Source organism: Belonocnema kinseyi, chromosome 2 (genome assembly GCF_010883055.1).
Source record: "Belonocnema kinseyi isolate 2016_QV_RU_SX_M_011 chromosome 2, B_treatae_v1, whole genome shotgun sequence".
In the NCBI taxonomy this organism is placed as follows: domain Eukaryota; kingdom Metazoa; phylum Arthropoda; class Insecta; order Hymenoptera; family Cynipidae; genus Belonocnema; species Belonocnema kinseyi.
This window is the reverse complement of record NC_046658.1, coordinates 92,609,143-92,627,378: the sequence shown is the minus strand read 5'-3', so window position 1 is coordinate 92,627,378 and position 18,236 is coordinate 92,609,143. Positions and strand designations below refer to the sequence as shown.

Here is an 18,236-nt window from a genome sequence, read left to right as displayed (position 1 = left end):
TTTCAATATTCCCAGATATTTTTGATATTCTTTATATTCTTAAATATTATTGATATTACCAAATATTCTTAAATACTCTTGATATTCCCAAATATTCTTGATATTCTTGACGTCCTCAAATATTCTTTATGTTTTCAAATATTCTGAAATATTATAGATATTTTTTACATACCCAAATATTCCTAAAATTTTTTGATATTCTTTATATCCCCAAATATTCTTGATATTCGTTATAATCCTGTATATTCTTGTTATTCTTATATTCCCAAATATTCTTGATATTTTTTTATATTCCTAAATATTCTTAAATATTCTTTATATTCTCAAATATTCTTGATATTCTTTATATTATCAAATATTATTAAATATTCTTGATATTCCCACATAATCTTTATATTCTTGATATTCTTTATATTCAAAAATTTTCTTGATATTCCTAAATATTCTTGATATTCTTTATATTACCAAATATTCTTAAAAACTCTTGATATTCTTGATATCCCCAAATATTCGTTATATTCATGATATTCTTTATGTTCCCGAATATTCTTCAATATTCTTTATATTCCCAAATCTTCTTGATATTTTTTAATATTCCTAGATATTCTTTACATTACCAAATATTCTTAAAAACTTTTGATATTCCTAAATATTCTTAAACATTCTTGATATTCTCTATAATCTAAAATATCCTGAAATATTCTTGATATTCTTTATATTACCAAATATTCTTAAAAACTCTTGATATCCCCAAATATTCGTTATATTCATGATATTCTTTATGTTCCCGAATATTCTTCAATATTCTTTATATTCCCAAATCTTCTTGATATTTTTTAATATTCCTAGATATTCTTTACATTACCAAATATTCTTAAAAACTTTTGATATTCCTAAATATTCTTAAACATTCTTGATATTCTCTATAATCTAAAATATCCTGAAATATTCTTGATATTCTTTATATTACCAAATATTTATAAATACTCTTGATATTCTTGATATCCCCAAATAGTCTTTATATTCTTTATATTCCTGAATATTCTTGATATTCTTGATATCCTCAAATATTATTTATATTCTTAATATTCCCAAATATTCTTAAATATTCTTTATATTCCCAAATATTCTTAAATATTCTTGATATTCTTTATATTTCCAAACATTCTTGATACGTTTTTATATTCTTGATATTCTTTATATTACCAAATATTCTTAAATACTCTTTATATTCCTAAACATTCTTGATATTCTTGACGTCCTCAAATATTATTTATGTTTTCAAATATTCTGAAATATTATAGATATTCTTTACATGCCCAAATATTCCTAAAATTTTTTGATATTCTTTATATACCCAAATATTCTTGATATTCTTTATAATCCTGTATATTCTTGTTATTCTTATATTCCCAAATATTCTTGATATTTTTTTATATTCCTAAATATTCCTAAATATTCTTAAATATTCTTAAATATTCCTGATATTCTTTATATTATCAAATATTATTAAATATTCTTGATATTCCCACATAATCTTTATATTCTTGATATTCTTTGTATTCAAAAATTTTCTTGATATTCCTAAATATTCTTAAATATTCTTGATATTCTTTATATTACCAAATATTTTTTAAAACTCTTGATATTCTTGATATCCCCAAATATTCGTTATATTCATGATATTCTTCATGTTCCCGAATATTCTTCAATATTCTTTATATTAGCAAATACTTTTAAATATGATGGATATTCCTAAATATTCTTTATATTCCCAAATATTCTTGATATTTTTTTATATTCCTAAATATTCTTAAACATTCTTGATATTCTTTATATTACCAAATATTCATAAATACTCTTGATATTCCAAAATATTCTTGATATCCCCAAATAGTTTTTATATTCTTGATATTCTTTATAATCCTGTATATTCTTGTTATTCTTATATTCCCAAATATTCTTGATATTTTTTTATATTCCTAAATATTCTTAAATATTCTTAAATATTCCTGATATTCTTTATATTATCAAATATTATTAAATATTCTTGATATTCACACATAATCTTTATATTCTTGATATTCTTTATATTCAAAAATTTTCTTGATATTCCTAAATTTCTTAAATATTCTTGATATTCTTTATATTACCAAATATTTTTTAAAACTCTTGATATTCTTGATATCCCCAAATATTCGTTATATTCATGATATTCTTTATGTTCCCGAATATTCTTCAATATTCTTTATATTAGCAAACACTTTTAAATATGATGGGTATTCCTAAATATTCTTGATATTCTTTATATTCCCAAATATTCTTGATATTTTTTAATATTCCTAGATATTCTTTACATTACCAAATATTCTTAAAAACTTTTGATATTCCTAAATATTCTTAAACATTCTTGATATTCTTTATATTACCAAATATTCATAAATACTCTTGATATTCCCAAATATTCTTGATATCCCCAAATAGTTTTTATATTCTTGATATTCTTTATATTCCTGAATATTCTTAATATTTTTGATATCCTCAAATATTATTTATATTCTTAATATTCTTAATGTTCCCAAATATTCTTAAATATTTTAGATAATCTTTATATTCACAAACATTCTTGATATTTTTTTATATTCCTAAATATTCTTAAATGTTAATTTAATTTTAAAATGTTAATTTCTAACTATACAGTTCAATTTTCAATAAACCAGGCAAATTTGCAGTAAAAAAATCATTTTTAACTTCAAATTTAACTCATTAATTTTTTTTTAAATTTGTCTCTTTTGTTTAAAAAATTCAACAATTGATTAAAAATTCAAATATTTTGTGGAAAGATTAACTTTTTTTACAAATAAATCTTTTTGGTAAGAAATTAATCTTTTTGTTTACAAAAAAATACCTCGATTTTTACAAAAAATGGCGTACTTAAATTTCAATTGAGGATTCATTTTCAATTAAAAAAAAAAAAAGAATTTTCTGTAAAACTGATGAATTTTCATACTGAGAATATGAATTTTCAACAAAAAAGTTAGTTTCTAACCAAATAGTTAAATTTTCAACAAAATAGGTAAATTTGCGGTAAACAAATATTTCTAATTTTTTTAACAACTTCATTTTTCCTAGAAATTTACAGTTTTTATTTGAAAATTTAAAAGTTGATTGGCATTTTAAGCATTGTGTTTAAATGTCGACTATTTTATCACAAATAAATAATTTTGCTGAAAATTCATCTTCTTCTTTGAAAATTAAACTCCTTGGTTACAAATTCAGCTATTTTTTTTGAAAATTAGTTGTTTTTTTTTGTTTAAAAGTTAATTACTTTTCAACTAAAAATGTAATTATTATATTTTTGGTTAAAATTTTATGGCAGAAAATGAATCTTCTGGATTAAAAATTTATCCCCTTGTTTAAAAATTCCAAATTTTATTTAAAGTTTAAAAATTGATTATTTTCGTTGAAAATTTATTTCTTTGTTTGGAAATCCCAGTATTTTGTTGAAAATTCAACTTTTATATTATTAAATTAATTTTCTCGGTTGAAAACACTCATCTTTTCGGTTTTTCCTTAATTCAAATTATGATTTTTTAAACAGAACATGTAACTATTCTAATTGAATATTCCATCGTTTTATTTTAAAATTTCTATTTTTTTTTCTTGAAAATTCATGTATTTTGTTAAATTTTTTTTTGTAGAAATTAATTTTCTTAGTTAAAAATTATATTTAAGTTGCAAATTTAAATATTGCAGTTAAGAAATCATTATTTTAAATAAAAATTCTGCAGTCTGGTTGAAAATTAATTTTTTTAACCGAAAATTTACCTATCCGTTCAAAATTCAACAAAATTCTCAAATATTCCAGTATATTCTCTATATTCCCAAATATTCTTTGGTAAATATATTCCTAGTACACGAAAAACCGGAGTGATCCGACCCCTTGAGAATTTATAAAAAAAAATTTTTAAATAAACTAAAAAGAAATTAAAATCTGTTTTCAATTTTCACAGCTTCTGGATTCTGTGGATTGGGATACTTGGCTAAACAAACCAGGCATGCCTCCTGTTATTCCAAATTATAATACCGATTTGTTGAATGCTTGCATCGAACTCGCAAAAAGATGGTTATCCTGGGACGAAAATAGTGCCCCCAATTTTGAAAAATCAGATATTATGAATTTAAGAGCAAATCAAAGAATACAGTTTCTTAAAGAATTGTTCAGAAATGAAACTGTGCTCTCAATCAAGAAATTGGAGAAAATGCAAGAGATTTACGACTTTGATTCTGTCCAAAATGTGGAAATAAAGTAAGTAATTAATTAACAGGGTGTCTATTCAAATTCTGGAAGAAACTTCCCTAAAAATTACAATTTTTTCAGGTATAAATATTTTTCATTTTAAAAAATATATTGAACATAATAATTAATAACAATTAATTTCTTGAATTTGTTTATAAATTACCAAATAGTTGAATTTTTAACTAAAAAAAATATCAATTTTAAACCAAAAATGGAACAGTTAAATTTCCAGTGAAAATAATTAATTTTCTACTAGGAAAAAGCACATTTCCAACAAAATTGATGCATTTTCAATTAAAATTATAAATCTTTATCTGCAATAGATAAATTTTTAACAAAATAATTGAACTTTCAACCAAATAGTTTTATTTTCAACGAAGAAACGACGATTTTGCAACAAAATACACGAATTTTCAACGAAATCGTTGAATTTTGAACTAAAAAAAAAAAATCAGTTTTAAACCAAAATTGGAACAGTTAAATTTTCAGTGAAAATAATTAATTTTCTACCAGGAAAATGCACATTTTCAGCAAAATTGATGCATTTTCAATTAAAATTATAAATCTTTATCTGCAATAGATAAATGTTTAACAAAATAATTGAACTTTCAACCAAATAGTTTTATATTTAACGAAGAAACTACGATTTTGCAACAAAATACATGAATTTTTAACGTTAAAAATTGAACTGTTTGGTTAAAAATTCATGTATTTCGTTGAAAAATCGTCTTTTTTGGTAGAAAATTAATCTTTTGGTTTGAAAATTTACCATTCATAATTTTAGTTGAAAATTCATCTATTTCAGTTAAAGATTAATCATTATAGTTGAAAATAATAAAAAAGAAAAATTTTCAACCATGTAGTTGCATTTTAAACTAAAAAATATCAACTTTTTAACCATAAATGGAATTGTTTAATTTTAAACAAAATAAAAAATAATTTTCAACAAAATAGCTACAATTTTCGAGAAAATGTGATGAATTTTTATTATTTTCAACTATAATGATTAATCTTTAAATGAAATAGATGAATTTTCAACTAAAATTATGAAAGATAAATTTTCAAACCAAAAGATTAATTTTCTACCAAAAAAGACGATTGTTTAACTAAATACCTGAATTTTTAACCAAATAGTTGGATTTTTTACTTTAAATAAATTAATTTTTAATCAAAAATGAAATAGTTACGTTTTGAATTTTAAAAAATGAATTTTTAACTGAACTGATAAACAATTTTTAAATAAAAATAAGAATATTTCACTGGGGTAATTGAATTTTCACCCAAAAAGATGAATTTTCAAACAAGAAGATTAATTTTCTACCAAAAAATACGGTTTTTGAACCAAATATATAAAGTTTCAACGAAATAGTTCAATTTTGTTATTAAAAAAGACAAATTTTCAAACGAATAGTTGAATTTTTAACTAAAAAATATCAGTTTTAAGTCAAAAATAGAATAGTTCAAATTTCAGTTTAAAAAAAGAATTAATTTTTAACTAAATAAATGAATTTTTAACTAAAATTTTGAATCTTGTGGAAAGTTGAATTTTGAACCGAAAATAGCAATTTTTGACTACAATGATGAATATTTAACTTGAATTGTAGAATTTTTCAACCGAAAAGATTAATTTCTACCAAAAAATACGAATTTTCAACAATTGCATAAATTTTAAACTAAAACAGATAAATTGTCAACAAAATATTGAATAGTAAAATTTTCAGTTAAAAAAAACTAATGTCCAATATCCAATTGAAATAGTTACTTAAATTTTCAGTTGATAAAAAAATTCTCAATAAAAAAAAATTTTTTTAAATAGTTACATTTTCAAACAGATCGATAAATTAACAAAAGAATATTTTAAAACAGAAACATTAATTTTCAATCAAGAAAATTTCTACCAAAAAAGACGATTTTTCAACTAGAAAAAGATCATTTTTCAAATAAAAATTAAATAGTTAAATTTTGAGTTTAAAAAGTAATTTTAAGCTATGAAGATCAATTTCCAACGAAAGTTATGGAATATTTAACTGGAGTAAATACATTTTCAGTTAAAAAAAAAATTGTTAAGAAAGAAAAAAACAATTTTTAACAAAATAGTCAAAGTTTCAAATACCTTAATTAAATACTCAGTTAAAAAAATTAACTTTCAGCCAAGAAAAAAACGAAAATTCAACAACTCATATTAGTTTTTCACCAAGAAGCTGAATTTTCAATTAAAATGATGAACCTTCAAAAAAAAATTAGTTTTCAACAAATGGGTTTAAATGTTAAACAAATAATAACATTTCCATTTCAAAAAAGATTAATTTTGGACGAAAAATGTATTGTTTATATTTCAGTAAAAAAAAGTTTAATTTCTAATCAAAAACAGTTTAATTCGACCAAAAAAGACGACGTTTCAACATGAATTCAATTTTTAACTATGAAAGATTTATTTGTCAAGAGAGTGTGAATATTGCCAACAAACTGGTAAATATCCAACAAAATATATGCAGTTTCATCGATATATTTGAATTTTCAACTAAAAAAGATCAATTTTGAACCAAAAAAAAAAGAATATTTAAATTTTTAGTTAAAAAAAAATGAATTTCAAACAGAAAGAAAACGAGTTTTCAACAAAATATTTAAATAAATTAATATAAAGCTACTTTAACAAATAAAAAATCATTGTTATTGAATTTTATATTGCAATTTACAAAAATTAAGTACGCTCGCGAAAAAATTCCCTGGCTTAACAAAAAATCCCTGACAATTTCAGGTTTTCCACGTATGGTAGACACCCCAGATTAATTAGAATTTCCAGAGATGAACTTTTTAAAGTTTAACTAAATATTCATCTGGCTTTTTTTAGATTCATGTGGATTCGTCTCGCTCTGAAATCTCGATGGGAAGTAAAAGTGGCAGAAGCTCTTGATTTTGTTTCAAAAGTGGGTCGTATGGGATTCGCCAGTCCAATTTATAGCGATTTTTATGCCTGGGAAGAAATGAGGCAAAGAGCAATTGATAACTACACGAAAACAAAAGATCGGATGATGTACGTCACTGCAGAAAAATTGAAAAAAGTCTTACACTTAGATGATAATTAAAGGTTGAAAATTTAAACCTGTTTTCTACCTGTAAATAACCTTTTTCCAAAAATAAAATCTTTATCGTTTCAAATGAGAAATAATTTATGAGTTGAATAAATTCTCAGATGGCAAAATATTCACAAATAACTTCTCTCAAATTAATAAAGACGAATTTTCGAGGAAAGCGTCAAGTTCTCAAGCTTAAAAGTTGAACGTTTTAGAAAAGAGTTGACTGTTAAACAAGAATATAGTTCAAATTTAAACAAAGCAGTTGAATTTTTAACATAAAAAGATGAATTTTCAATTTAAAAACGCATTTTTTAAGACAGTTGAATTTTAAATAAAAAAGCTAACTTTCAATTGAGAAATGTGAATCTTCATTAAAAATAGTTGCATTTTCAACCAAATACTTGAATTCTCAAGAAAAAATATACATTTTGTTTGAAATAGTTAAATGTTCAATTTATACATTTTTTTGGTGATATTCAACTCACAAATTATAAAAAATTATTGGTTGAAAATTTCGATGCTAATTCAGTTTCAGAATTAGAATGAACCATGACGATATAACTGATTTTTTCGAGGGGTTGATCACTTGACTTTTGAGTATATACCAGACTTAAAAATTTTTCAAAATATTTCAAAGTTTTTATAATATTTAAAAGGATTTTGAACACTTCAAAAAGAGTTCACGCATTTCAAAGACTTGAAAAGGATTTTAAGAATTTGAAAAAGGCGTGTAGACAAGATTTTAAAGATTTCGAATATTTCGAAACGATTTCAAATTTTTTTAGAATATTTCAAAAATATTGCAAAAAATTTATAAGGATTTAAAAAGTTTTCGAAAATTTAAAAGATGTCAAAAGGGTACGTTGCACCTAATTCCAAAGATATTAAAACAATTTCAAAAGGTTTTAATAAATTTATAAAGAGTTGAAAAAATTGAAATGATTCCAAAAGAAAAAAGTTTTAAAATCGAAGATTAAAAAAAAATATTTTACAAATATTTCAAAGATTTCAAATAATTTCACAAAGATTTTTAATATTTTAAGGATTTCAGAAATTTTTCTAGAATTGCTTGAAATTTTAAAAGATTCCACAAATCTTTCGAATACTTTAAACGATTTCAAATTTATTTAGAATATTTTAAAATATGTCACAAACACCAGATTCCAAAGATTGCAAAAAATTTCAAACATTTTAAATAATTTCAAAGATTTTAAACGAATTCACTTTTTTTTTAAATATCAAAATATTTCAAAAAGGTTTCAAATATTTCAGTGATCTCAGATAAACAAAAAAGATTTTAAAAAGATTTCACAAGTATATCAAAGAATTTATATGGATTTCAAAATATTTCAAGAATTAAACAAAAAATTAAAAAGATTTCCGAACATTTCAAAAGATTTCAATAAAAGAAAAGATTTAAAAAAATTACAATAATTTCTAACGAACAAAAAAGTTTTCACAAACAAAGATTAAAGAAATATTTCAAAGATTTCATAAACTTTTCCAAAAATTTCACAATCATTTTAAAGAATTCAAGGATTTCAAAGATTGTACAAAAAAATTTCAAATGATTTCAAAGATTTCAGAATATTCCAGAGTTTAAAAAAAGGTACGGTACACCAGATTTCAAAGATTTTAAATGATTTTAAACATTTTAAACATTTTAAATCATTAAAAAATTTTAGAATATTTCAAACGATTTCACAAAGATTGAAATATCTCAATGATTTCAAACGAATATTTCAAAAAGATTAAAAATATTTCAGTGATTTCAAATAAATAAAAAAAATTTAGAAATCAATCAAAAATAATTACATTCATAACCAAATAGTTGAATTTGCAATCAAATATTTCAAGTTTCAAGCAAAAGAGATGAATTTTTATTAAAATAGTGAAACTTCTAATAAATTGAGTTTTCAACATAAAAGGACGTATTTTCGACCAAATGGTCGAATTTTTAGTAAAAAAGGCATATTTTTTAGAAGACAGTTGAATTGTCGACAAGAAAGTTTATTTTTAATCAAGAAAGATGAGAATTTGTAATCAACACAAACGATTTTCCAAGCAGAAGAACGACGATTTTTGTAACAAAGTAGTTGAATTATTAGGCAAAACTAACAAAATTGTTAAAAGACAGTGTCTTTTTTAACAATAAAGTTCAGTTGCAAATAAGAAGATGAGTTTTCATCCAAAAATGGTTACATTTTCAAATGAATACTTGAATTTTTAAACCAAAAAGGCAAATATTGTAGAACGCAGTTAATTTTTCAACATAAAAAATTGATTTTTAACTACATAGTTGAAATTTCAAGCAAAGGAGATGAATTTTCAAAATAATAGTTAAACTGTTAACAAAATAATTGAATTTTCAATATTCTAAGATGAAATTTTAACCAAATTGTCGAATTTTCAATATAGAAAATTCATTTTCAATCAAGAAAGATGAATTTTTAACCAAGAAAAGATGACTTCAACCAAAAATAGTTGCATTTTCTACCAAATACTTGAATTTTCAAGTCCAAGAGAGTCGAATTTTCACCATAAAAGTTTATTTTCAATCACAGAGGTTCGAACGATTCTAAAGGGATTTCTAAAGAAAGCAGAATCATCAGTGAACAAATTCCTATTTTTTTCACGAACATAAGTCGTTTTTTTTTAATCTTTGGGAATATTTTTAAATATTTGTAGACTTTGAAACCCTTGTAATTTTTTTAATCTTTTGAAATCTGTGATAATTTATTGAAATCTTTTGAAGTTTTTAAAATATTTGTGAAATCTCGAAATCTTTTGAAATTTGTGTAAAATATTTGAATTCTTTGAAAACTTTGTGAAATTTTTTGAAATATTGATGAAATGTTTGAAATATTTATGAAATATTTATTCGATCTTTGTTTGTGAAAACTTTTTTTTTCGTTTGAAATCATTGCAATTTTTTGAAATCTTTTCGTTTATTGAAACCTTTTAAAATTGCTTATAACCTTTGAAATGTTCTTAAGTATTTTAAATTTTTTAGTTCTTGAATTATTTTTAAATCCTAATAAATTCTTCAATAGACTTGTGAAATTTCTTCTAATTCTTTTCTATTTATTTGAAATCACTGAAATATTTTTAATCTTTTTAAAATATTTTGATGTTTTCTAAAAAAAAATGTAAATTCGTTTAAAATTTTTAAAATGTTTTATATTTTCGCATATTTTTTTAAATCTTTGAAATTCTTCAAATCTTCTGAAATCCTTACGGATTCTTTGAAATTTTTATTAAGTCATTCTAAAATATTTTGTATTCGTTTGAAATCATTGAAATATTTGAATCTTTGTGAAATATTTTAAAATAATCTAAAAATTTTAAATGATTTAAAGTGTTTAAAATCATTTAAAATCTTTGAAATCTGGTGTACTGTACCTTTTTTTTAAACTTTAAAATTCTTGCATTATTTTATCATCTTCATAAAATTTTGATAAAATCCTTGAAATTTTTAAAGCTTCGTTGATTATTTTTAATCTTTTGAAATATTTTTGAATTTGTTTTGTGAAATCATTGAAAAAAATGTAATCTTGAAATCCTTGAATTTTTTGGAATTTTTTGAAATCTTTGTGAAGTTTTTTGAAATATTTTGAAATTTTTGAAATATTGGTTATTTTTTTATCTTTTTGAAAATTTTTGTGTTTGTTTGAAATCATTGTGACATTTTTTAAAAAATGTATTAAATCTTTGAAATATTTCTTTAACCTTTGCTTGTGAAAACTTTTTTGTTCGTTAGAAATTTTTGCAATTTTTTAAAATCTTTTCGTTTATTAAAACCCTTTTAAATTGTTTATAAAGTTGTAAATGTTCTTTTGCATTTATTTGAAATCACTGAAATATTTGAAATCCTTTTAAAATATTTTGATATTTGATTTAAAAAGATGTGAATTCGTTTAAAATCTTTGAAATATTTGTGAAATTTTTCTAAAATCTTTTGTAACCGTTTGAAATCTTTTGAAATATTCTAAAAAGTTTGAAATTATTTAAAATTTTTGAAATGTTTTGCAATCTTTGGAATCTGGCGTTTGTGACATCTTTTAAAATATTCTAAACGAATTTGAAATTGTTTGAAATATTCGAAATTTGTGAAATCTTTCTTTAATCTTCGTTTGTGAAACTTTTTTCTTTTGAAATCATTGCAATTTTTTGCAATATTTTTGAAATATTCTAAAAAAAATTTTAATCTCTTAAAATATTTGAAATATTTTCAAATCTTGGACATCTGGAGTACAGTGCACTTTCTAAAAGATTTAAAATCCTTGAAATCTTGAAAGTTTTAAAATCTTGGTAAAATATTCGAAATTTTGAAATCTTGTCTACACGCCTTTTTCAAATCCTTAAAATTCTTTTCAAATCTTTGAAATGCGTGAATTCTGAAACTGAATTAGCATCGAAATTATCAGCTAATAATTTTTATAATTTGAAAGTTGAATATTACAAAAAAATGTTTACTTTAATATTCTATATTAGCGGAGTAAAAATCAAAAACGTACCCGGAAATCTCGTTATTTATTTTGTAATGAATAAAAAATAAATTATATCTTGATAAAAAAAAAAAAACATTTGAAATTACTTTTTACATTTCAATATAATAACTATTTTAAGAGCAAAACAAAAATTCAAGGTTCTCGTGAAAAATTAAAAGAGATTTCCAGTTTTTCAAGGTTTTCAAAGTCGCTGAACACCCTGAATCAATAACAATTCATTTCCCATCAGAAAATATACCCACAAAATTTAATTTTCAACAAAATAATTAAAATTTCCAGCGAATACTAGAATTTTCAACCATATTGGATTCTATTAATTCAGTTCGCTTTAAGGCTGAAAATGAGAAAAAAGGAATTTTTTTTAAAACAGGGGAAAAAACAAGGAATTCCTTACAGAAAAGGAAAGGAGGAGAATAAAGGAAAAAGTGTAAAGTCAATAATGTAGGAAAATTATAATCTACTTTAAAAATAAAACCTTCGCCGATAAAAAAATCTTTATCGGTTCATGGCAGAAATAATTAGAGTCGAATAAAGTCTCGGAACTGCGAAATATTTACAAATTACTCTATATTCTTGATCTACACTCACAAATAAATTCCAATTAAGCAGATTTTATCGAACCACGTAATTCTCCGGCAACTTCACGAGTTGTGGGAACTGCTCAACTTCTTCCTTCGGTATGTGATCAAGCCTAACTGGCACCGGCCTGAGTTGCTTAATTTGGTTGCTCACATTTTCCAAAATACGTTCCGGGATATTTTCGTCCGGGAAAATGTGCAGACGTTGCATTGTGTAACGACGTTGCAAATTTCCTGTCATCGAGCTGTAGACTGCTTTTTTCACAATCTGTGAACGAGAAAAATAATCTAGATAGATTAAAGTCCAAATCTGGAACATAACTTGAATCATTTAAAATTCTCGAATCGCAAGGGGGATTTCTAGAGAGCGTGAATCTTGAGAAATTTTTATTGGACAGAAAAAATTACCAGGGTGGGATCTTTGCTGTGCAATTCCCAAGCGAGGGTGTAAGAATCGCCACGATGGTATCCAGTGTGGTGGAAAAAAACACGCTTTCTCCATTCGTCTCCTTTCAAGGCGATAAGTTTACTGTTTATTACTACCACGTTGTCACCGCAATCATCTGTATTCATAAATAAATTTATTTTTTATACCGAATTAACTTCAAATTGGGCAGACATGGAGTTTTTGAATGCTCAAGAAATGCTCGAATAGATCATTTATATAGAGCATTAAAGAAAATTTAAAGCATTTATTGTTTAAAAATATATATATCATAATTAACACATATATTTTTACAACCAAATTCTAGAGTGAAGTTAAAATATACTTTTTTTAAATTACAAAGTTGCTACAGATCAGGTCATTCCAGAAAATCGGAGGATATCAGGGAAAGCCTGACAGATTTAATAACTTGTCGATAAACTAAAGAAATTAATTTTTTTATTCTCTTTTGGTTTAAATCCTTAGGATAAAAAAAGGATTAAATCCTTTTTGTAGTTGAAATATAATATATCACGTTTTTTGTTGAGAATTTATCTTTTTTTTATAGAAAATTCAAGTACTTAGTTGCAAGTGAATACTTTGTTAAAAATTCTTTTATTTGGTTGATGATTCATAATTTTAATTAAAAAAACCTTTTCTTTCGTTCGAAATTTAATTGCTTTTTTTTAAATTACTAATTGTTTTATCTGAAAACCTAACTCGTACATGTTTGGCTCAAAATCGTTCTTAAGTTCTTTTGGATGACTAATTCATCTGTTTGGTTGGAAGATCGTTTAAAAATTCAAATATTTGGTTAAAAATTCCTGTATTCAGGGTGGGCGTTTTAATCGAAGAAAAAAATTCCCGGTCATGGAACTCTTGAATTCCAAATTTTTTAAATTAAAGTTTAAAAGTTTTTCAATTAAACAATGTTAAATGAAATGCAAATAAACTGCAAAATTTAGAACTTTTATAAATTATATTATAATATTATAATTATAATTATAAATTTTATAAATTATAAATTATAGTTAACATTTTCAATAGTCTAAATTAAAGAATCAAGCAATGAACTTTTAAAATCTTGAAAAATCTAGAAGTGGTTTTAAATTTTTCCAAATTCAAAATAATTTTTGAATTTTTTGTCAGAACTTTTGAATATATTTCAATATAAATTGAGTTTTTTCTATAATTATTAGAAAATCCTGCAAATTCAAAAATTAAAATTTGAATTTGTAAATAACAATAGAATATTAGAGTAATATGAAAAGATATGTAAAAGTTTTAAAAAGATTCAAATTAAATTTAAAACTTGAAATAATTTGAAATGCTTAGAGCCGAATTTTAAAAAAATGTACATTTTAGCAGGTTTCAAACAAAAAATTTAGAATTTTTTTAAGAATTGTGAAAGACTACAAAAGAATAAAAAATTTTCTTAAGATTCTTAAGAAAATTGAAAAATTATTGTTACAGAAAGTTTAAGAAGAAGTTAAGACATTAAAAAAATTATCAAAGAAGAACATGGAAAATTTTAAGGATTTTTTTTTAATTTGCAAAATTTTCAAAAATTGTAGGAAAATTTCGATTAATTAAAAAAAATATTTTGAAGTTCTGAAAAAAATGTTAAAACATTTCATTTAAATTACTTGAAATCATTTAAATTTTTTAAATTAATTTTCTATCTTTTCAAAACTTCTAAATATCTCTTAAAATTACTCAAATTTTCTCTAAAAATAAGTGTTCAATTTTCATTTATGTGTCAAAATTGAGCAATTTCTCTTATAAATTTAACACTTTATAAATATAATAATTAAAATTGTAACGCTAAAAGATTAAAAAATCTTCGAAAATCTAAAGATTCAAAGCTTTCTATGTAAAAAAATTCAGTTTCAAATTGTTTTCATTTAAATATTTGATTTCAATTTACTCGTCTTAAATGAACAGTGAAATATTGCTAAATATCAAATACTTACTCTTTTTCTACATTAAGAAATTTAAAATTAAATGGGATAAAAATGAAATAATTTAGACTCACAATATTTTAAATTGAACAAAAACCTTTAATTATGACTATATTATTATAGATTTATTTTTAAGTTGAAAATAGTAAAACGCACATTTAAATTCTTTAATGGTTAAAAAAAATTAATAAAAATAATATATTAATAAATTTATTTATTACATTTAATATAAAAAATAATATAAAGAAAGGCCTGAAACAGTTACAATCTGGAAATTCTCAAATTTTGAACGAATCTATAATTATTTGGTCAAATCAATTATTGTTCAGATTTCTATACTTGAAGTACAGATCCATATTGAAAATAATGTATTTATTTATATTTACAGTTGATAAAACAAAATTCTTTTTTATAAAAAATTTTCAACTTCAAATACTTTTAATTTTTTATTGTTGAAATGCTCAATACTGCACTTTAATTATTTTAAAAACTGTTAAAATCGAACTTCGGCAGATTTTTCTTCCGAAAATTGGTCAAATTCACGGTTTCCCGGTCCGGCGATAACCGTGTTTTTTATTTAAAAAATCTTCGATTTTAAAAACTTCTAATTTTTTAAGGCTTTAAAACTGCATTTTAAAATTCTTGAAATTAATATAAATATATGCTTAAAAATTAAGAATCTAAAATGAAAAATTTTTAAAGTGAAAGATTTTCGAATTAAGCATTCTAGACTAAATGATATAATAATTTATAAAAATCACAATTTAGGAAATTATTTTAAAACGGTTATAATCGAAGTTGGACAGAATTTTTATTATAAACATTTTGTAAAATTCCCGGTAAAAAAATAAATTCACTGCCATTTCCCGGTTTTCCGCGGTCCCATAAAATTCCCGGTCATTTTCTGGTGTTCCAGGTTTCCCGGTCCAGCGGCCACCCTGTGTTTTTTTTTAAATAATAGAGTTTCAGGGTGGCCGTTTCAATCAAAGAAATCAATTCCCGGTTTGCTAAGATTTTTCACGGACAATAAAATTAAAAAATTGAATTCTAAAGCTAAACATTTTTCCATTTGAAGTAATAAAAAATAATAAATAATAATAATAAGTAACAAAAATGTGAAAAAAGTTTTCCTACAAATGAAAACACTCAAAGTGAAACTCTTCAATTATGAACTTTCAAAATTGAAATTTAAAAGTTGTTTAATTAAAAATTGTTGTATTCGAATGCTCAATAATTCATAAGTATAAAATGGAAGGTAGTAACACTTTTTAATAGAACAATTTTTAATGAAATTCAGATAAACTGCTAAATTTAGAATTTTTAAAGTTTATAAATTATAGAGTTCAAAAATTCAAATTCAGTTCCACAAATATAAATCCACGTTATCATTTTGAATGCTCTACAAGAAAAAATAAATCAATGAACTTTAAACTTTTCAAAATTATATTATTTTAAGGAAGTTCAAGCTTGAGAAATCTAAAAGTTTTTTTAATTTTTACAAATTTAAAATGATTTTTAACATTTTTCCATATATATATTTTAAGTTAATTGAAATTTTTCCTACGACTTTTAGAAAACTCCTGTAAACTTTTTAAAATTTCCTTAAAATTTTGATCTATACATAACAATTGAACAGTTATTATTTAATTTTAAGAGAAAAGTTCAAAAGAATAAAAACATTTCCTTACGATTTCTAGGAAAATTGTAAATGATTTTTAATTTTGAAAAATTATTTTAGGGGTATATTTAAAAAGATTTCAAAAAGTATTCATCAAATTTTTCCTAAGATTCCTATAAAATCTTGTAAATTTAAACAATTTTCAATAATTTTGAACAATTTTATAAAACTTTTTAAGCCTTTTTTAAATATTCTCTTAAAATCATTTTTCCAAATTGAAAATCATTTTCAATTTTCCTGGGAATCTTAAATAAATGTTTTTATTCTTTTAAAGCCTTTTACAATTCTTAAAAAGCTTTTACATTTTTTGTTTGAAATCTGCAAAAATCGCCATTTTGTTTTAAATTAAGCTAAACGGATTGAGAATCGTTTTGTCAGATCAATTATTGTTCATTGTTAATACTTGAAGAACAAATCCATTTAAAAAAATTATTTATTTATATTTAAAGCTGATTAAATAAAAATGTTTTGTATCAAAAAATTTCAACTTCAAACACAACATTTTAAAATTCTTTAAATTATATGTACGCTTAAAATTAATTTAAAAAAATTTGTAAGTAAAAGATTTTTGAATTACATATTCTTAACTGAATATCGTACTTGAAAAAGATGACTTAAAAACTGATAGAGTCGAAACTTGCGACAGATTTTTCTTCTAAAAATCTGTAAAATTCGCAGTCAAAAAATAAATTCACCGAGAAAATAAAAACATTTTGCAATTTGAATAAAAAAATATGGAGGGGGGGGGGTCCGATCGCCTAAAATCGAATACAGAGTGAAATAAGTATTATTTTTCGAAAAATACTCACTCATTGGGTGATATATGGGCTTGTACAATCCCATAAGATATTTTTTTATGAGTTTTGCACTTTCGAATGGATCTTGCCATTTCGCATCATAAATGTGCCACACACGACTAAATGTACCCCATTGCTAAAAAAAAGAAAATAATCAATATTAAAATAGAAATATCATTCTTTTTCGTGAAAAGTTTAATGGCATTTCTTTTTTGAATTAATAAAGTAATTGCTTAATTTCGTAGAGATAATTTCAAGTTTTAATATAGCGAATACAAAGTATTTTGACATAACCTAAAAACTAATTTTAAATGTTTAAAATATATGTCTGAACTTCTAAAAACTGTGGATGCATGAAATATTATCCTGATAATTAATCAAGACTGATTACACTATCAAGAAATAAATGAAAACATGTTTTAATTATAAAAAAGTTGGAGAAACTAACTTGTGTTTTTCGAAGAAGTGACATTCTGTTAGTTTTCAGAATAAAAACTGATGCCAAAGATAAAACTATTATATAAAAATGTTATTATTTGTCGAAATCAATATTACTATTTTATTAGTTCATCTCGCAGTTTTTAAAGAAATAATCAACATTTTTGGAAAAGACCGACTTGGATTTCCAGTTTCCACAATTCCTTGTCGTTCCTACGTGACGTGCAGTCTTTAGCCAATCAGAGATTGCGTTCTCCTAGTTATTTCATATTATTGGTCCGTGCAACAGAATCTTTTTAAAGTAATATTTTTCAAAAATAGAAAAATGAATAAAATGGTTTATTTATTCATTTAAATGTAAAAATGAATCAGTAATTAAAATTGACATTAATCTTAATAATAGTTGGATATAATATTCATATGTAAAAATTAAATAACTTTTTTTTAGTCGTGAAAGTATAACTGTATTAAA

At 22.7% G+C, this 18,236-nt stretch overlaps 2 protein-coding genes across 5 annotated transcripts in view; one reads left to right on the top strand and one right to left on the bottom strand.

Annotated features, from left to right (window-relative positions):
• Positions 1-12,299, top strand: part of LOC117167401 (leukotriene A-4 hydrolase-like) — a 28,482-nt gene extending 16,183 nt beyond the window's left edge. For 2 of the 4 annotated variants that reach the window (XM_033352299.1, XM_033352297.1), the window contains 2 exons: positions 4,014-4,309; positions 7,152-7,434. In XM_033352299.1, the coding sequence (XP_033208190.1) occupies positions 4,014-4,309; positions 7,152-7,386 (531 nt within the window). In that variant the 3' untranslated portion in view covers positions 7,387-7,434. Of the gene's footprint in view, positions 1-4,013; positions 4,310-7,151; positions 7,435-12,258 lie in introns of those variants that run through there. The other 2 variants (XM_033352298.1, XM_033352300.1) reach the window with 2 other exon arrangements.
• Positions 12,300-12,438: 139 nt separating this feature from the next.
• LOC117167424 (39S ribosomal protein L13, mitochondrial) lies at positions 12,439-17,976 on the bottom strand. Its single transcript, XM_033352333.1, has 4 exons — positions 17,775-17,976; positions 17,339-17,462; positions 12,875-13,029; positions 12,439-12,734 (listed from the first exon to the last, which is right to left on the bottom strand). Exons 1-4 carry the CDS (start codon positions 17,796-17,798, stop codon positions 12,501-12,503), a joined length of 537 nt encoding a protein of 178 aa, XP_033208224.1. The 5' UTR covers positions 17,799-17,976; the 3' UTR covers positions 12,439-12,500.
• Positions 17,977-18,236: the final 260 nt, after the last annotated feature.